The sequence below is a fragment of the Gadus macrocephalus genome, chromosome 10, assembly GCF_031168955.1.
Source record: "Gadus macrocephalus chromosome 10, ASM3116895v1".
In the NCBI taxonomy this organism is placed as follows: Eukaryota; Metazoa; Chordata; class Actinopteri; order Gadiformes; family Gadidae; genus Gadus; species Gadus macrocephalus.
Window position 1 is genome coordinate 17,759,059 of NC_082391.1, and position 21,565 is coordinate 17,780,623.

At 43.6% G+C, this 21,565-nt stretch overlaps 1 protein-coding gene and 1 long non-coding RNA gene across 7 annotated transcripts in view; both read right to left on the minus strand.

Moving 5' to 3' along the window:
• Window positions 1-326: 326 nt before the first annotated feature.
• Window positions 327-21,565, minus strand: part of fgf13a (fibroblast growth factor 13a) — a 97,343-nt gene continuing 76,104 nt past the window's right edge. For all 6 annotated transcript variants that reach the window (XM_060063011.1, XM_060063012.1, XM_060063014.1 and 3 more), the window contains 2 exons: window positions 5,813-6,011; window positions 327-2,658 (listed from right to left, as the gene is read on the minus strand). In XM_060063011.1, the coding sequence (XP_059918994.1) occupies window positions 2,522-2,658; window positions 5,813-6,011 (336 nt within the window). In that variant the 3' untranslated portion in view covers window positions 327-2,521. The remainder of the gene's footprint in view (window positions 2,659-5,812; window positions 6,012-21,565) is intronic.
• On the minus strand, window positions 13,716-15,985 carry LOC132466022 (uncharacterized). Its single transcript, XR_009527726.1, has 2 exons — window positions 15,783-15,985; window positions 13,716-15,614 (listed from the first exon to the last, which is right to left on the minus strand). It is a non-coding gene; the product is annotated as an uncharacterized LOC132466022 (long non-coding RNA).

Sequence of the window (21,565 nt, forward strand, 5' to 3'; positions counted from 1 at the left end):
GTCGTGCATATTTTGCTACTTAATTTTTCATTACTACGCAGTTACACACGCACACTGTGACACTCAATTTGTGTAGTGTTTCCGCGGCGACAGAGAGCTATATCCCAAGGTGTCTGTGGTCGTTATCTCCAGTGGAAGAGGAGGTTGTTATCTGACAGGGGGTTACCTACCTGTATTCGGCACCACCTAGTTGATGATCATGCATGTACGCACACACACACACACACACACACACACACACACACACACACACACACACACACACAAACACCCACACACACACAAACACACACACACAAACACACAGAAAAAGTAAAAGGGACACGTTTTAAAAGTATATCTTAATATAAACATTTTATTCAGTGCATTTTGTGTATACAACAAATAATGAACAACTGGAAGGTATCAGACAGCCCCGGTATCACCTGCCCGTACATGTTGTCTTAATCGGTTGTTTCGGCCTGGTAGTTTGGAACACAGCTTCCGACATGGGGTTTAATACACATTGCCTACATCATGCAGCTCTAGACCAGAATGCCCTGCTCTCTCCCATGCAACAGGTAGATTCAACCTTTTTAAAAGCCCCGCCTCCAGAGGAAGCCAAAAGAGTACCCTCCCCCCCCCCCCCCCACCCCGGCCCACTCACTGGACCCCCCCCCCCCCCAGAAGCATGTACCGTAAAGACGCTATGTAGCCGAAAGGGTAAAAGTACGTGGCCCCACAAAAGGGGTCCTCCTTTGTACATGGGTGTGTTTGTACAAGTCCTGTGCGAGAAAAAAGGAAGAGCCTCTCTCTTTTTTTGTATTTAATATTTTTATGCATTTTATCGTTTTAATTGATTTTACTTTAACAAATATGACATACCCCTATAAAATGTTAAGCCACCTAAAATTCCACAGTCAGTTTTTCACTTTTTTTTAATATAGAAAATCGTCACCACATTGAAGTTACTCAAACACGTGCCAAGAGTCCTGGGAGGTTTAACTTCTCGAGCCATACCGCTATGGTCGGAGATGAAAAACAAGGAAAAAGTTTACTAAAGTTGGGAAGGAGGGGGGAGGGGGGACAGAGGGGGTCAGAGGTTAACACAAGCACGGGGGGGGGGGGGGGGGGGGGGAGACACACCACAGGGACATGAGGGCGGAAGGACGGACATCTCGACGCAGGAAAAACACAAGGGAAATGGGAACAACACTGAACTCGCACCAACCGACGAAAGCTTCCGCAACACTTGAGCCACCAACTGTCACCACGTCAAACAGCTTCAAAATCCCTCCATCTTCCAGATCCTCACTTCATCATTATTTAAACGCCTTAATATTTCCCCTCATCAAACGCGATACGACTGGACGGCAAAAGGAAAAGGAAGCCGAGCTGCGGCTCTGCACTGGCTTGGGTTTTTAGTTTTATTACTGCTTTAAAGGGACACTCTGTTTCTGTTCTGTCTTTTTGTGTGCTGGAACCCATTGTCATGGCGGAACAGCGACGTAACGAACATGAATAAAACATGAATACTGCGAGGGGAACCGGGGTCGATATTAATAAAAATAAACAGTTCTCGGCTAATACAAATTGAAAATTAGCAAAAGCGAGGTGCAGCTGGGGGCGTAAAAATCAATAATCAAACAAAACGGCAAGAACAACTGCTGTATCCCTTTACAAGTCACGTCAGCTCAACACAGGGATCTAATCATTGTTTTTCTCCTAGTTCTTTCTATTCCCATGCTAGTGAGCCGAGTCTCCGAGCATGTGCACGAGAAGCGCACGAGAGCTACCGTCTGGGCTAGCCGCCGCCCCTTCTACGCAAGGCTGTGCCGCAGTGGGGGGTCGGGGGGGCTACAGGCTTCCTACTCACAGGAAGCTTGATCGGGGAGAGGGGGGGGGGGGGGGGGGGGGGTGGGAGAGGCTATGGCCATGGGTACTACTGCGTCGTGTACCTGTCTCTGCTTCGCCCCCCCATGCCACACCAGGGTTTTATACCCATTTACCGGCTGCCCTTGGCAGCGTCTTCCCTTCGCCTCCAGTTACTGTCTCCCAAAATGGTTTGTGTCTCAATGACCTAAGTGAGACTAACAAAGAAAAAGTGGTCGTCCAGAAGACGATAAGATGAAACGATATCAAGGAGATATTAAGATGAGCTTACCAGTCATCACTAAATATAGATAGACCAATAGAAGGAAGAAATATGCAAGCCCATGAGGGCAGTTGTTTTTCTCTACAATGTTTCATATATGGTTTACAAATGATGCCTTTTTTTTTTTCTCTTTTTTTTTCTTTCAGAAGGAATGAAGACTGACCATGATAGTGCGCCAATTGTTTTGTCAGATGATGGCGGGTGTGTGTGTGGGTGTGTGTACGTAAGTGTGTGTGGGTGATGTGTGATGTTCTGCTGTAACTAGCCCTGAATCACTGATCGGAGATCGACGAATTCGGCTTGGATGCACGCTCTGCTGGAGGTAAGGTATTCGTGGTTTGGTGCCTGGGTTGGTTGTTTCTTTTGTTACTCTGGGCCGGAGCCGGGCTACGTGGACTCGTTCTGGCTCACCGCCTTGCCGCCGTTGAGCATGGCGGACGCACTTCGGCTCTTGGTGGGCGTGCCGCTGCCGGAGCGAGAGAACTCCGTCAGGTCGTGGAGGGAGGGCTCCCTGTACATGGCCACTGTTGGGGTTCAGAGCAGACACCACAGAGGAGAAGAAGAAGAAGAAGAAGAAGAAGAAGAAGAAGAAGAAGAAGAAGAAGCGGGAAAACAAGAAGATGGTGAGAAAAACAGCTTAGAAACCTGCCAACTGACAACAACAACGGCAGACTGAAAAATGTCAACTCAGCATCGCCATCTGCTTTGCAAAACAATAGCGAGCACGTTCTATAGATAGATCCGATCCATACAATCCAGCTTTTTTGTTTTTTTCAGGTGAACTCAGGTGCCACAGTGTGACATAATAATTTCCGACGCCTGGGAGGGAAGCTTTGCTGTGCATGCAGCCTTGGCTTTCTCTTTATGTCTCAGCCAGCATATTTTTTTTCTTCGGAAGACATGTCAGTACTCTGAGGAACATGGGCGCAGCCTCCTTATACATAGAATGCCATTAGATGTCTGCTCCTTTGGGACTGTGTGGCTGAAACAGAAGACCTGAGGTTGATGCTTGGCAAATCACATTTTTCGTAGTGTGTTCCGAGCAAAGTCATCCATCGGACAGAAGAGAGATCGAAACCTCGGTTCTAACTGACGACGGCATCTTGCGATTTCAACGGCGATCGTCCTCGTTATAAGGATCATCCTCTCTCCTCCTGAAACGCTCTCAGGCAAACACTCCCATCGACATCTACACCCCCCCTGTCTCCACTTTGACCACTCTCGCGGCTGACAGCCAACAGAAAGGCCCTATTCATCGGGACTTCCGCACCGTGTCAACACGATGTTCCAAAAGAGTTTCGAGAGGTCTCCGTTCTCCCCCAGGTGGTGTTTGACAGACGCAGACCTTCCAGCTCACTCCCACACACACACACACACACACACACACACACACACACACACACACACACACACACACACACACCAAGATGACTGGCGACGGGTGAGGAGAAAGAGAGAGCGAGAGAGAGTGAGAGAGAGAGAGAGAGAGAGAGAGAGAGAAATAGAGAGGGGGAGAGAGAAATAGAGAGGGAGGTTGGGATGAAGACAGTTTTAAAATTGGCGGATGCTGATGCCGAGACTGCTGAACTGTAACCAGTGTGGGGGGGGGGGTGCCTTGTGAACGGTGTATCCAATGAGGAGAGAGATCCTTAATTGGCACCCTGTCACACCACTGCCGAATCTCGATGAGAACCAAAGGGATTCCTCCTTCTTTATTCCCTTCCTCCTTTCCATTGACGTCGGGTACAGTTCTCTAATACACAATCTTCTTTCTCCCCCCAGATCCATAAGAGCAGGTTACAACTCTTAAGCAAGCTTTTCTCAAAGGCATCATTCATGTCTCTTTATTACTTTCACTCTTTCTCCCTTCTCCCCGTTTCTTCAAGCTGCATCAACACAATGCTCAGCCATGTTCCCCAAATTTCCTATTAAAGGCTATAACTCGTACGCGCTACAGCATTGAAAACGACATTATTAAAAATGATGTATTTTCATCGGCTAGATATCGAGCTAGCATGAACAAAAACGACAACAATCTGTCGCAAAGGGGACGTTATGACGACCAACGCAATGATGGAGATTGCGTTGTTCTAACTTAAATGGCAAATTGAATCTTGGGGGATTTTACCGGGGGCACTAACATTGTTATATCGATCAATAAAATGTCTCCTGGGACATTCAACTAATTGAAAATCTTTAAAGATTTAAGCTGTCCTTTTAATTTGGCTGTTGACATTTACCAACTTTGGGTAACACAATTAACCTCCCAACTGTATGTCCACAATACATGACAACTGTCAATAAAAGCAAGGAGAAATGACTCTGCTGATTGTATATCCCCCTTTTCTTTTGTGTAGCTAAACGGAATTGAAAAACGATTGTTGGAACAAAGGGCATATGCAGACCAAACCCGGCTTTGTGGCGAAAACGTCCGAGCGGTCATTTGGACCGGGGCAGTGTGTTTAAACCGCCGCAAACCCACCGCAATGCCTGCCCCAGTGTGAATCCTAAGCCGAAGGACACAGCCGTGCTGCCATGTTTTAAAAAAACTAGTTTTTGTCTCTCCAACAGCCATGTTATGTACAATTCAGTACTTTTTTTCTTGTTCGTTTTGTGTATAAAAGCTATACTTCGGAGCTCACATTTGAGGATGAATACTGTTGTATGTAAATATATTTGTAAACTGTACAGAAGACGGCACAAAGCAACACTGCACTAAAACTGACAGTTTCATAAACCAACAAATAAAACAGCTGGGGGAATAGCCGGGTTTGAAAACGATCACAACAGCAGACATTGTTATTATTTCAGTCTTTTTTTACTGTATTTTTTTTTTGTGTTGATGTGTTTGTGTTCCTTTCTTCCTCGGATGTAATTGTGTGTTGCTTTCATCTACCTGGAACCAAAAACCGCCTTACTCTCTCTATCCCTCTCTGTGAGAGGTTTGTGGAAGATGAAAGCACAACTCTTTCTCAACACAGACAACACCACCGTTTCCCTCCCCTTGCCCTACACTCTCCCACTTTCTTTGGTCCACCCCCCCCCCCCTCCTGAAAGACATGGCCACCTTACAATAACTGGGGCTTTTTTGCTTTCCATGGTTTTCTATTCCACTATGGTGGACTAAAGCAGCAGCTGGCTGCATTCAAAGTGTGCAACTTTATTTCTCATGCTGCTCCACTGACACAGACAGTGGGGCTGTGAATCATATTATTCACTGTTTTTCAGTGAGGTGTGACCTGTGGGGGACATACACACACCGTAGGAGAGCGGAGCTAGCGGTGCATAACAACATGATCCACTACCACCACCCTTAATCTTCTAACAAGTTAGCAAAACGGCGAGAAGGGGCAGAGAGAGCAACTTCCTTTAGAGGAAGGAAAAAACCAAACCCATTTTACCAGAAAATAACCCTGGTGCTTTCTGTTCAAATGGGTTTGGATTTTTGGGGACCTGTTCGGTTTGAGGACCTGGGGACAATTATTCAAAGGAAAAACTTGAAACTGTTTGTTTTCCCTTGAAGTTCGATGCTTAGAAAAACAAAAATGTGATGCTGAACTGGGGGATAAAAAGGACGATCTCCCTGGGACTAGAATGGGATACTCTTGATATAAATGGCCTCCATATTGTTTTTTGTGGTAGACGACGCTCAAGGTGTTAAGACGGTGTGGTGCGTACCTTTCAGGGGTTTAGGGAGGAAGTGGGCTGCTGGCTTGTTCTTCTTCACGTGGTTCCCCTTCATGATCTCGCCCTCCTTGTTCAGGCCCAGGTACCAGCCCCGTCCCGACTGCTGCTGCCGGTAGATCATCGACGAGTACGTCACGTAGTAGTTCTCAAACACCGACTCCTTGAACTTACACTCCGGTGTAAAGTGTTCCTGGAGGGGGGGGGGGAGAGAGAGAGAGACAGAGGGAGAGGCTTTTACATGGGTGTCGTGTTGTATTCCCTACTGAAGTTTCTCCTTACCTTATATTACTTTTCACTGTCTTTGGCAGTATGAATGCATCTCTCCCATGCCAATAAAGCCTTTTAACTGAAATGGAAATGAACTGAATAGAGATAGAGAGGGGATGGATACATTTCTTTAATGTTATCGTATTACATATTACTCTTCATTAATAACTTTCTTTCTGTATAATTTTAATTTTTATGCGCCATTCCCATAAAGTCCTTTGACTTAGGTGGAACAGAGAGAGAAAGACACAGAGCGAGATAGAGTGAAAGACAGATACGGAGAGAAAGATGACGAGAGACACGCAGGGCCCTATTTTAACGCTCTGAAATGCAAGTGAGAAGCGCCAAGCGCAAGTAGCTTTGTGGGCGGTTCCACGGTGATGTCGCTAGTTTACCGGTGCGAAAAATGACTCTTGCGCCCGGCGCATATCTAAAAAGGGTTGGTATGAAGTAGCCTAATTACCCGTAGCTGTGGTTTGGACGTAACGTGCAACAAACCTATGAGAGTGCCAGCTCCCATCCCCTTTAAGAGCCATGAGCGCATTTGAATCTGACGAGTTGATATTTTGACAGCGCGTCTGCATTCTCCGATGAGACAGATGCACATGAATTTCAAATTGCAAATGGCTCAGTTTATGGCCAAATAATATGGCCTAATTCACACATGGAATAAGGTTTTCTTCCACAACTTCAGAAATACTGAGTCCTCAAATAAATTTCGGCAAAGAAAACGTATATGATATAACATATGATATGCGGTTGCTGTGGTTCTATTTAATGATATATACGCAATACATTATAAACATAGTTTCTTATCAGTATTGTATGCATTATCGTTATTGACTAGTGTTCATAATATGCAAGTGTCCCCACGTTAATATTAGAGCTGTCAGTTAAACGCGTTATTAACGGCGTTAACGCAAACCAAATTTAACGGCGTTAAAAAATGTATTGCGCGATTAACGCAATTATTTTATTAATTTTTTTTTTTTTTTTTTTTTTTCTTTGGCTCAAAACAAAGAAGCAGTAGCCTGACTGCTATGTTCAAATGACATTTGTTCAAAGCAGTCGTTTAATTGCACTATAGGCAATTTTTTTGTATCGTCCTGTTTTGATCAGTATATGCTAATGTTGTTATCAATAAAAAATCATTTGCACAAGGCAAGCCGATGCACTTCACCATGTTGATAAGAGAATTAAAATGAGAAGAATTATGGGACAAAAAAATCAAGGGATATTTAGCATAGAAAAAGAATTTGCGATTAATCGCGAGTTAACTATGACATTAATGCGATTAATCACGATTAAATATTTTAATCGCTTGACAGCTCTAGTTAATATACATTGCCATGGACTGTATTGTGCGTTCCGTGTTTAGTTTGCGTGTGTTTAAGCAGATGGACGCACACACGCAGGCCCGCGCGCGCGTGTGTGTGCACATACACACACGCGCGCCCGCATTCATTCATTCTTTTTAACACTCACTCGCGGTAAAACAATGTTTTCTCAAGATCAAATACTCATCAATCCTAAAAGTTATGGGCATGTACACGATGCCTGTGTCAAGAAAATATGTGTTTGCTGTACGGTGTTTGAAGATGCATTGATTTAAAAGTACAACTTATTACCGCTGTTTCAGCTGTTCTTTCCCAAATAATTTACCAAGAATGTGTGGCTAGGTAGATGAGAGAAGCAAGGTGTATGCGTGAGGTGCACAAACAACAGCATGCATGCACCCTTAAAAAAGCACCTGAACAACGCGCCAACAAATTTAAACCAGGTATTTTCTGGTTTGTGGCGCAAGTGGTTTATGAAAAGTCAAAATAGCACCAGGGAACGTTTGCGCCAGAACACGCCTCCTCCTTTCGCCGAGCCGCCCCTTGGGGCGCAAGATCATTCCCTAATTTACCGACGCGTGGCACATGAGGGAAAAGCACGCTCTGCGCCAGTTGCAAACTAGCAACGACACATGCGCCAGTGATTAAGTCAATTTCGCAGGATGCAAGATAGGGCCCGCAGAGATAGTTCGAGTTAGACCAGGGGTGCAGAAGTGTAGGAGTAGTTTAGTTTCGGACCCGTCTAATCCCTGAAACCTACCACGTCATGCGCACAGTCTCTGATCCTACCCGGTGAAATGTAACTCTTCATTACTTCAGAGTGCACCGATCTAGCGGCGGTGTGTAAAGCACTACACAGATTCATGTAATAGACCCAGGCCTCTTACTCAATATTCACATCTCTCCAAGGGCTTCAAATCTATTCGTTCCATTTGCCGTAGTGAATAATGTAGTTCTCCATGACGCTGATTAAAGAGAGACGATAGATAGCGATGGACTATTAATAAAACATTCAAGATCCCGGATCGGCCTTACTTGGCCATTGTGCTTCCTATTTTAAATTATGTACGAGACGATTCATGATCTTTGTCAGTGGGGCTTCTCTTCTAGGTTCCAGATAAAATAAATGTGTCTGGGGAGTATCAACCATACTTGCTTATGTTTCACCGGACTGTTTCTCGTGACCTAACCTCGCACACTTGGGAGTTCAAACACATGTATAAGAAGAGGTGCAAGAAGCCTGAGGTTGCAGAAGTGTGTTGAGTTGTTTATCAAAGCATGTTGAGGTGTCTACCATTCATTAATAATCTCTAGCCAGCTCATCTCCCGTGAGCATGGGATACTATAGGTGGAGACGTCTGAATAGATCGTCCATCTCTATCCACTTTTCCCTGGCTTTCTATCTCCTGGTTGTGTTTTTTGTCCCTGGGTAGGCCCAAGACGCCAGCGCCTTGAGAGGAGCGAGGGACCATTAGGGGTACACTGGTGGGACTGCCGCAAATCTCCCCAGAGGTAACAGCCTGCGCTGTTAGTGCGTGTGTGTGTGTGTCTGTGCATGTGTGGGCATGTGTGTGTGCGTGGGAGAGAGTTCTCCATGTGTGACATGTCCAATTTGTGAGACTTCCGATAAGGGTGGGTGTTTGTGTGTGTGTGTGTGTGTGTGTGTGTGTGTGTGTGTGTGTGTGTGTGTGTGTGTGTGTGTGTGTGTGGGAGAGTTCTCCATGTGTGACATGTCCAATTTGTGGAATTTCCGTGAAGGGTGTGTGTGTGTGTGTGTGTGTGTGTGTGTGTGTGTGTGTGTGTGTGTGTGTGTGTGTATCTGTGTTTGTGAATCGGTGTCCGTGTGTGTGTCTGTTTCTGTGTGGAGGACATCCATTAACAGGCCAGGCAATGTGAGCTACTCTTCATTACCGTGTTATCATTGAACAAAAAAAAAAGGAGGAATACTTGTCTACAGAATCATCTCATGTAAACCCAAGGTTTGCACTGCAGAAAATAGGCCAGAGATCCAGGGCAGGTACACCCTCAGGTAACAAACAAGAAGAAAAATACTTTACTTGAACCCACCCAGGAAGCAAACAGGTCAGGTACCTTGAGGTACAGACAACCCAGGAATAAACACTGACCTGAACGCCATGCAGGGCTTAGGTAGGACATCAAATGGTCTCATTAGTATGAATCAATGCCAATCAATGCCGTACAAGCGCAGCTCTGGACAACGTGCGGACGGAGCTCCGTCTGTTCCTAGCATGGGGTACTAATCCCGTGGAAGCTGTGGGGGTGGAGTATGCAAGGCCTCTGGGTGGCAGTCAGCCACGAGACCAATATCCCATCTCTGGCTGCTAATAGTCACCTGGAGGGTGCACGTGAGCCACATGTCCCCCGGAACAGACTCGCCATGCAGAGTGTAATAACAGGTTTGATATTGCTGCTGGAGACAAACGTACGCCGGCTGGGGAAGGAATTGTTTCAAGCGTTCTCGAGTTTCTTTTGATTGGGTCCTTTCAGTTATTTTTGTTTTCGTTTGAAAAAAGGAGACAAACAAAGGTGTTTTGCAATTCTTTATATTTATCCGAGCCCGATGACCCCCCCATTTGAAAAGATAACAAAAAGCTGCTTTCAAGGACATAACTAATGGATATTTTGGTTCTTTCTCACCCAAAAGCCTCTCTGATCCACTCTGGGTTCAGAAGTTTGCCCTTCCAAGGCATTGTTTTATAATTGGCCAGTTTAGTATTTAGTCAGTAACAAGCCAATGGCACACAAAGCAACTGCGAGTGAATTCAGATACATGTCACACAACCCGGTATCACACGATTGCGTGCTCCTGCGCACGAACGTTAATCTATTGAAGCGTGTTCCAGAGCGCGATAGTCCGACTTTTTGCGTGTTACACAGAACGAAATGTAAACCAATGCATTCTGAATGGGAGTGTTCTAAGACAATTAACGTGCTCCACAAAACGGTACGAGAGAGAGAGAAAGAGAGAGAGGGAGGGACAGAAAGAGAGAGAGAGCGAGAGAGGCTTCAGAAAGGGTGTGCGCAGATAGTACAGTGCACCCTAGTTATGTTTATGCCAAAACCACAAATGCTATATGTATATATATATATATATTGCCTAATTATATATATTGCCTATATATATGTATAGGCTATATATATAATTAGGCTATAATTATATTATTTAGCGTGTAATGAGACAATCTATAGCCAAATTGTCGAAGATGCCCGAGAATCTTCGGGGATATCAGCATGGGAAATCGGCGAATCAGACCCATGAACCTATAAAGAAAGACGTCATCTCAAGCGGGAGAGAACGTTTGCGGTGCTGGTTTGTGTCACGTAAGTACAGGGCTCTCATGTCTCATGCATTCGGCGTGAGACACACGCAATTCAACCCATGCACACACTCGAACCTGTGCCGTGTTCCAATACCCGTACTGTCCGTACTTACTAGCCAAAATTTGAGTAAGATCCGGCGAAAAGAAGTATACTTCAAGGACCCGGATGCCGTACTCAAAACGGGCTAATCCTGAAGTGTGGATCGAACATGGGATCGAAGGACACTCCCCGTACTCAACGGTAGCCATCTTAGCTACGTAGCGGAAGAGGCGGAGCCAGGCTGAGCCAAAGTCGGCGCATTTTCCACATAGCCTGCATTAATAGAGTCATTTTGTAGTTTTTATAGTTTTTATAGCTGCTAGGCGTAAAGAGTTCACCGTTCAAAGCGGGATGTTTATTGCGGGGGAGTAGCCACGGCAGCAGTCATGATCATAATTTCCGGTTAGTGCACCACGGAGTACTCGATTTGGAACAGCACTCACATCTGAAAAAATAACGTAGTAGATAGTGCGGATAGTATACTTCCTTTAAGTATACTCATGGAAGTACGGGTATGGTCTCACGGAAATACGTGACACTGTCACGTTATTTAATCTATTGAAACGTGATCAGGGACACGTAGGGCTATTTTCTAAATTTTGTATTTCAATTGGAAGTAGGCTATTTGTCGTGTCACTAAGCATGACTTCCAAACTAAGGTTCTGTCCGGGAGCGTTCTCCCTAATGTCCCTTATGGAGCTCCGTACAGATCATTCATTGTTGAAAATTGTCTGTGATAACTAACAAATGACAGCTTTTGGCCACCCGTTTCTACTTAAAATGTTCTGTGATAACTAACAATATGACAGCTTTTGGCCACCCGTTTCTACTTTCACCTTTGATACTGAGAAATTGTGACAATACACGGATAGGCCTAAATTAAATGCAGGTGCGCTGCTCTGTAGGCAAACCGCGAAGGAAAAAAGGGTAGCTGCTTCATCTGTTCTTTTTAGAATTGTATGTCTTGATGTTTATTTTATCTAGCCATCTATTCTCTTGTTTTTGGCTATGTGAATGAACGTTGCCATGACATCTAGAAATCATACCGTATTTAATGGGTTGTAGTGAGTGTAACATAATTCACCTACAGTATTTTGTTATGTGTTGTTCTTTCAATTGTGTTAGGCATGTCGTTTACTGTCTTGGTGGTTCAGGGATCGCTGTCCCTTTTAAGGATTACGAGCGTCTCATGACGTCAGAGCCCATGCGGGATTTGTTTACCTTCAGCACGTTTTGATTTCCCGTTTCTCTCTTACTAAATAAACGAGTCACACAACTGTGTGCTCAACGTGCGAAATTGTGTCTCTCACTTATGGCAATTTCCACAGGGTTATCATTAATATTGATGTGTAGGGGGTGTTTATAACTCGTGAATAATATTGTTTAGACCACGGTCTGGGGGAATACTCTGATTCTGATTGGCTGCAGTGCGTGCATTAACTCCTGATATAGCCCTACAGACACCTGCTAAGTAGTTCCAGTCCGATATTTCCCACCACTATACTCGGGCCGGGCCTTTGATCGAGCGTTTTTATTTTAATTTTACCATTGGTTTATTGGCCTAATCTGAGGAGAAATCTATGCCATGAACAGAAATATTATAGGCCTTTATTACACGGGTCTTCTCAATGCCGTGGAACGCTCCGTTCACTTGCATGGGTAGTAGTCCGGTGACTTGTCTACCCCAGCGTCTACCGTTGCTAAGCGACGTCACCGTCTTTGCGGACAAATAATTTCTCTGCTGATCAACACTACAAATGGCCAAAAGACTTGTATCCCCCCCCCCCCCCCTTAAATAAATACTATGGCAGAATTATTATTATTCTCATTCAACTTGAACATGTGTTTTTACAGTAGAGTGGTGGAGGGATGACGTATGTTGGCCAACCCGGAAGTGAGCGTCGCCCTGGATTCCCTCGACAAAAAGCCAACGGGTTTTGTGGATTTTGGATTATTATAAAATAAATATTTGTGAGACGTCATTACTCATTTGTGAGATGAGTTTTCTTCCTATTTATGTCGAGTATACACCTCTGTCCACAAGCATCCCCCCCATATGGATTTGGAGAATTGTTGCCACGTCCCAGTGGTGGAGGTATCATATATATGAAAGAGGGCATTCAATTATAGTATAATGATCAATTAGGAGGCCGAAGCCCTAAAGGAAGTGATGCAATAGGTGACTGAGGGTCAACATTTGAGAACCCCTTTTATCAAAGGGGGTCTCAAAGGACTCATACGCTTCAACAGCGGCTGCAGCAGAAGTGTTGAGACGAAAGATGATATCAAGACATTTATAGAATATTCCCATGATTCTTCGCACGACCTGCAGGTTGGAGAGACTGAAATAACCCCCAAAATGAGTAATAATGTAAAAGCAGCCAAGTCCCACAAATTGCTTGAACTATTTATTTCATTCCATTGTTTCGTTGATATGCATTATTGAAAAGTTTCAAGCATATGGATTTAATACAATAGCCACAAACAGTTCAAAATGGTACCATGAAATGTCTTGTTTATTGTATTAAACAGTTCCATTTCTCTTGTGAAAGTCACCAAAAGTCAAAAAAAGTTAAACACAAGGTCACAGGCTAACAGTGGAGCTGTGTTGGGAACCAGCAGCCAAGAGCTTCCATGGAAACTTTCAACCCATGTTAAATAGATTTAGTTTGCAGTTCCTTTTCTGCCCATTTTTTAATCTTGTGGAAGCACTTTGCAGTACTGGGAGACACCATTTCTAACGGCAATGGAGCTAGATTCTAAAAATATCAAAAGATGCCCAAAGCAAATACCTTTAACCCATAGTTGCGTTTTATCAAATTAAAAAATGTCAGAGTTTCATTGACCACAAATTGAGCAGAAATATTTTGCATACAAATCTTTAAATAGTTTAACCACATTAAGAAAAATACATTTGTTAATTTTCTTTTATTAGTGAAGCCACAAGTTTTGCACATTATCCAAACAGAATACCTGAAATGTTGATATTTCAGCCCTTTCGGGTTAAAACAAGAGAAAAGGACAACCTAACAAGAGTGAAAAGTTTGGGTTAGGTGACCTATAGTTCAAAGATGTCCCTGGTCAGGTAGACTAAATAAAAGTGTATTCCCAATTGCTCCAGGACATTTGTGTAATTTACTTGTGAGCTCTCCCTCAAGCCTAGAGACATCAGTGTTGAACCACCAACTGAAAGAGGGTATTTGCCATTAGTATGAGTGACAACATTTCATGGATATTAATTCAGTTCATTATATTTAGCCGATTTGAATAGACTTTTCTAGCAGGTGAGGCTGTCAAAGAACTAAATATGGAGCAACTACAAAAAGTAAATTTGCAGCATGACCAAATTATACAAAAAGTATAGGAACTGTTCTAGCAGATATGTTTTAGAAGTCTCTTTTGATAGGCAAGGAATAATTGTCTTTGTCACCCTGTAGTCATGCCATCAAATCTTTTGGGCAAAGTACCGCTACTGATTAATCCAGTAGACTCACCAGTAAAGTCCCCCTAGTTAGTAAATGGAAGAAACCCAGTTAGTCATGTTAATTATTCTGTTGTTACAAATGAAGACTAATACTTTCCACATATTGCGATCCAAGTTACTGGCTGCAGTCTTGGATTTTATAGTTCTATATGAATAGATTCAATTTACTAAACTATTAATCATGCTTCAGAAGAATTAACCTTTCTTGGATGGCAGATCTACCACAAGCCTCCATTGCCACAACCTCCAGATGGCTTACGACCTACGGCAACTCCTCGACTACTGCAAGCCAACAAATTGGCTCTTGCACAACAGACAGGCATTTTGCTTTATTTTAGGTTTCCAAGCATCTTAAAATACCCAAATCATCGCTCCAATACACAAGTCAGCTAATGGCCTACAAGGAAATGCTGAAGCTAGTGTTAGTGATGGCGATAGAAATGGACAAGCTTGCGTGTACAAATATGCAACTAGAATTGCAAGGTTCACAGCCCAGTTGCATAAGTGGTCACAAACGTTGGATTGTAAGCAAGGGTAAAAAAAAAAAAAAAAACTTCCCACAAACTAGTCAACATGGTCAATTGAAAGCCTGTACAAAACGACCCTGGAATAGTCAAATGCAGCTTTACTGCGGATTAATTAAGCCAAATTGCATAAACATCCAATGGTAAACAGTATACAAATGCAATCAAGGTTGCACTCACACTAGGCCATCTGGCCGTGTCCGTCGCAACTGTGGCCTGGCCACGGTAGGCTCTTGTACAGACGCCATCACGTCGCTAGCATCCAAACAATTCTACCAAACCTTAACCAACTAGTGAAAAATGGAACAAAACTTTAGCACACCCCCAGTGACTAATCACCTTGTCCAGGGGTGTTCCAACGTGGTTTACCAGAGGGCCTTGTGGACTTAAAGTAAGCCACACATTTGACAGACAGCACGGAATGACGTTAAACTAAGCTAATCTACAGGTTACTAGTGCTAGTGCAATTACATGAGCATTTTGCACAATATTTGTACTCCAATGCTACGTAAAGCAGGCTTCTTCAGAAACGCGTAGCCTGCTACATTGAAGGGCAACTGTAACAAATCCTGACCAAGACCGAAAGATGGCTCTGGAAGCCACTACGGCCCACGCAGCAGATTACTGCGTGGACCGTGGTGGCTTCCAGATCAACCCTTCGGTGGACCATTCATACACATGTATTCCGAGGATGTTTTGAAGACACTGGAGTCCCATGGCACTAGATTGCTTTGAAGACTAAGTTGGTATGGGGGGGCCCAAAGGGGGCCCCCCCATAGATCTTGTCAGTCATCCAACACCTGTTAAGAAAAACACACACATCACAAGATACAAATCAGCAAAGCTAGGTTAACAAACAGCGACGACATGCATGTCAAGGTGCAAAGAGCAGGGATACTGATGGCTTGTGTCTGAGGAGACAGCCCAAAAACGTCAACAATTAATAAAGGAAAATAACTTTTACTCACTGCGGTGGTCTGTTTCGAAGTGCCATGTTGGTAGCAATATTTGTCTGGGCTGTTCAGTCAAATGCCCACAAAAACAAACGCGCAACAACGCATACTTTCAGTTTGTATAAAGTGACAATAGTGATCTGCAATCTAGATCGAAAACTTTCAACCCTCACCAAACTCAACCTCGATTGACACAGGCCGATGCGAAAAGTAAACCAAACCCAGTGTTCACCTTTTATAAAGGGGTGCGTGACAGGTGATCTCAATTAAGAGCTAATCAGAGAGAACACACTGGCCATGAGTGAGACGTTCAAAACGAGGACGAGGATTTAACGGAATTGTTACCATTCAAATTCAAATTTCTTTATTATTTGATAGGGTATGATATCAATGATTTGGGCTTTGAGTAGGCCTATATTTCTTAAATATATTTCTTAAATTTTTTCACCCCTTCGCCTTTTGAATATGAAATCTATAATCTCAGCCTCTCTATAATTTGCCCAACACATATTTTATTGTTCAAATAAAATCCCATCCTTATTTTGCCATTCATATTGAATCGTTACTGTCTTTCATTGTACAACACAATCATCTAATAATTATTCATAACGCTCTTCCATCTCCTTGGCTGCATTAAGACGAGGCTCGGGTCAGAGCAAAGATCGGGAGCCTATGTATATGGGCAGTGGAAAGTGTGCTGTGGGGATGTTGAATAGTGTTAACATAAAACAAAACATGGAACCAATCCAAAGGTCCAAAACCTTAAGGAACCACCCTAAACAGAACCCAAGCCCACCTGCCTCTGTGGAAAGAGAGAGAGACTGGCTACAGCCTGCGTGGCAGACCTGCACAGGTGCACCTCATCAGCTGACAAGCCTCTCAGCCCCGCCCACTGGCTGGTAGGCAAACACAGAGGACCCAGCAGACGAATGAGAGAGAGAGCAGTCACAGCTGTCACATCTGTTGCCTGAAGATTCTTTGTTTGTCTCCAACAAAACCTTCCAAACAGATGAATCATTGGCTCATCCCAGAAGTGTCAAATTACTTTTGTGTGTCAAAACGGGCAGGGTGGTCGTGGACTCCTGAAAAATACTATGGTTGTTTTGTATGTAGAATAAAATGCCATTGTACATTTAAAAAAAAAAGGGAAGACTTTCACAATGCAGGATTCTGGGAATGCAGTGATGGAATCCCGATAACACCTGTTCCCTAATAAATGGGATCAAGATTCTGAGTCTGCCTGCAAGAGGTTGTGTGTGTGTGTTGTGGCAACCCACCACGTTGAGCGAACCAACTCCTCCCAAACAGGACACCATTTCGTTGGGAAAAGCCCAAAAAAGGCATGTTTATTCCAGAACATAAAAGTCTCTCAAAACACAAATAACATAAACCTTGGGAGGAATCAACGGTCCCCTCCTTCGTGGGTGGAATCCCTTCACCCACGAGGACCGGTCTCTCTGTGCAGGAGCTCCAGGGCTGGGAGAGCCCCGAATGAGTGGAGAAGCGGGCTATTTAAGCCCTGCTTCTCCACTTGTTCCTCAGGTGCTCTGAATATCCTTAATTGGCCTGGGCCGGGTTGCCACAGTGTGTGTGTGTGTGTGTGTGTGTGTGTGTGTGTGTGTGTGTGTGTGTGTGTGTGTGTGTGTGTGTGTGTGTGTGTGTGTGTGTGTGTGTGTGTGTGTGTGTGTGGTTGCAACCCGGTATCATGCGATTGCGTGCTCCTGCGCACAAACGTTAATCTATTGAAGCGTGTTCCAGAGCATGATAGTCTGACTTTTTGCGTGTTACACAGAACGAAATGTAAACCAATGCATTCTGAATGGGAGTGTTCTAAGACAATTATATCTGTACGGAGCTCCATAAGGGACATTAGGGAGAACGCTCCCGGACAGAACCTTAGTTTGGAAGTCATGCTTAGTGACACGACAAATAGCCTACTTCCAATTGAAATACAAAATTTTGAAAATAGGCCTACGTGTCCCTGATCACGTTTCAATAGATTAAATAACGTGACAGTGTCACGTATTTCCGTGAGACCATACCCGTACTTCCATGAGTATACTTAAAGGAAGTATACTATCCGCACTATCTACTACGTTATTTTTTCAGATGTGAGTGCTGTTCCAAATCGAGTACTCCGTGGTGCACTAACCGGAAATTACGATCACGACTGCCGCCGTGGCTCCTCACCCGCAATAAACATCCCACTTTGAACGGTGAACTCTTTACGCCTAGCAGTTATAAAAACTATAAAAACTACAAAATGACTCTATTAATGCAGGCTATGTGGAAAATGCGCCGACTTTGGCTCAGCCTGGCTCCGCCTCTTCCGCTACGTAGCTAAGATGGCTGCCGTTGAGTACGGGGAGTGTCCTTCGATCCACACTTCAGGATTAGCCCGTTTTGAGTACGGCATCCGGGTCCTTGAAGTATACTTCTTTTCGCCGGATCTGAATTGGAACGTACTGCGTAGTGGTGGGTAGTAACGCATTACAAGTAACGCAAATGAGTAAAAAAGTACATTTTTCGGCTGACGAGTACTTTTCACGTTCCTTTTTTAAGTCTGTAATTTTACTCTTACTCGAGTAAATATTTGATTTAGAATTCTACTCTTTACTCAATTACATTTTCCATTGTGCTTTAAAATGAGTATTTTGATTAAAACATTATCTTTGTTGACTGTAATACAAGCGTACACGTTAGCGACACGCTTTCCCTAGGTTGCAACGTGAGTCGACCGTTACGTTGGGACTGAGGACTAGAAACGCATGGATGCAGACGCGCAGGAAGATATTTTCGCCAGGGGGTGCGGAGTTACGGTCCACGTAGGCTATAGTTTATATTATTCTAAAGAAACTATGTTACACTGTATTCTGCAGACCACTCACAAACTTGTTCGTCATTGTCGTGTCTGGCTCTGTGAGTGTGCGTGCATGCTATGTGCGTAGGCTGGATAAATCTGATTGCCCAATCAGCCAACCAAGTCAGTCTCGTTTGTGTTTAATTGGTTGTGTTCCTACAAAGCTCTTGCCTTTTGTCACATGCACAGAGCTTAATGCAATTGCTTTTGTTGTACAACTTGTGAAGAAATGTTTTAGGAGTGCATCTCTTTCTCTCCCTCACTCACTCACGCATTCTAACCAGCCGCGTGCCTTCCATATATGGCCAGGTGGGGCGGCGAACTCCCTGCAAAAGCATGCTCCCAAAAAAAATTGTTCCTCAGTAAATCATTGCTCCAAGTTTATTGTTAATAATGTGATTGTCACATTAACTATCTATAGTTTCTGTAGGCTTTCCGACAATTTTTGGTCTGTTGATATCAAATTGATGGTGGTGATTCAAATTGAGTTTAACGTGTCATGCAATGTGGGGCGGCGGAGCTCAACGACCGCGTCCCTCCGTATGTTTCTCGCATAACCCTGCAGGCTGCAATAAGAATTGCAATCAGCGTTATAAGACGCCCATATGGTCGTAAAGTAGTCTGCCCCATGGTCATATTCTAGGACTGTTGTTGTTTAAAATCGAATTACTCCGCCTGTATCTTTCGGCATTGAAGATTTATTTATTTATTTATTTCAACAGGTATTCAAATTGCATACCTGATTTCATACCTGATTTAAACAGCTGTAATTGAGAAATATCTGATTTCAAAAGTGTTGTTATTGAGAGATTTGCACACATCGTCGGGCCAAGTTCCAAATCGAAGGTCTGCTTGATTGATGACTTGTATTTCTACTTTTCATGTATTTGCAATGCACTCGCTAAGCCTGTTGTTAAAATAAAATATGGAAGAAATAACTTCCCTATAAGGGACATCATATGACGAGTGTTGCGGATGGCACTTCAAAAGCGTGCAGTAACATTAGGCTATTAGTTTATTTCTTACTCACAATTAGTTTAGTTAACATGTTTTAATGTAGCTCAAAATATATATGTAAAAAATATACATAAATTGTGGGTGTGGTCATACGCAGTAGTTTCTGCCACACCGAAATGAAGGGGCACCGCACGCTACTGATTCTAACACGTTATGTCTTTTTCACTGATCCAAGCACTCCAATACAAAAATGTAAAGTAACTTGTAATTTGAGTAACTTTAAAACAAAGTACTTTTTTACTCTTACTCAAGTAGGTTTTCAAATTGGAATATTTACTTTTACTTAAGTAGATTTTGAAGGAGGTAATTTTACTTTTACTTGAGTATAGATTTTCAGTACTCTACCCACCACTGCAGCGTACTCAAATTTTGGCTAGTAAGTACGGACAGTACGGGTATTGGAACACGGCACAGGTTCGAGCGTGTGCATGGGTTGAATTGCGTGTGTCTCACGCCGAATGCATGCGACATGAGAGCCCTGTACTTACGTGACACAAACCAGCACCGCAAACGTTCTCTCCCGCTTGAGATTACGTCTTTCTTTATAGGTTCATGGGTCTGATTCGCCGATTTCCCATGCTGATATCCCCGGAGATTCTCGGGCATCTTCGACAATTTGGCTATAGATTGTCTCATTACACGCTAAATAATATAATTATAGCCTAATTATATATAGCCTATACATATATATAGGCAATATATATAATTAGGCAATATATATATATATATACATATAGCATTTGTGGTTTTGGCATAAACATAACTAGGGTGCACTGTACTATCTGCGCACACCCTTTCTGAAGCCTCTCTCGCTCTCTCTCTATCTCTCTCTCTGTCCCTCCCTCTCTCTTTCTCTCTCTCTCGTACCGTTTAGTTAATTGTCTTAGAACACTCCCATTCAGAATGCATTGGTTTACATTTCGTTCTGTGTAACACGCAAAAAGTCGGACTATCGTGCTCTGGAACACGCTTCAATAGATTAACGTTCGTGCGCAGGAGCACGCAATCGCGTGATACCGGGTTGTGTCACAAGGGGTTACAGATCCTTGCCATTGGTTATATTTCATGCTGTTACAGGATTGCCATTCCAGACGTCTACCTAAGCATCAGTGCACAATACAAACCCTGTCAATTGAATAATATCAACATTTTCCCTCATCTGAAAATGTGGAAAAGGCAGGCAAAAGTAAACGCTGTGTGTCCCTGTTAGTTTGGCAGTGCAGTTGACAAAAAAAATCCCTGGTTAAACTGTGTAAACGCACGCAAATGTTACTCGCCATGTTTTAAAGGTTAATAGGCTAATTGGGGTAGCGAGAGATTGCTTCGTGCACTGCACTTAAAGCGATGCTTAGACATGCAGAACCTAAAGGCGGGGAGTCAAACACCCTAGCCACACCATCCTATCATTGAGACTGTTATTAAGGGCTGAACACATCAACTTTAATTGACTGTAGACAAAAAGATAAAGAGATCAGAGCCAAGTCAAAAGGTGTGGCACCCCCAAGACACAGGCAGCTAATGACTCATGTCCTCTACAGATAGCTTCCTGTTAGCTCAGCTCTGCGTTTGAGCTAATCTGCTAGCACACGGGAGGAGGGCGGACTAGCTGATAGCTCTTCCAAAAGCTAAAATCACCAGGGAAGCTAAACAGGACGCCAAGACGCAATGCAGTCTAAGCGCAAAAGTCTTTCGCTATGGATCAGATTTCACACCGTTAGTCAGACTTGTTCATCCAACTGCATGGCTGTTGAAGCTGAGAGAAAATGTGAGACTTTCTCCATTACCTAACACGAGCTTGGGCGGCAGAAAAGTGCCCTAGAGCCACATACGTAATCATCTATGAGATGTGTGATAGTCTGTTCTGGGCTATTGCCATTGAATCAGTGTATACCGCAGGCTGTGAATGTGTGTTTGATCGGAA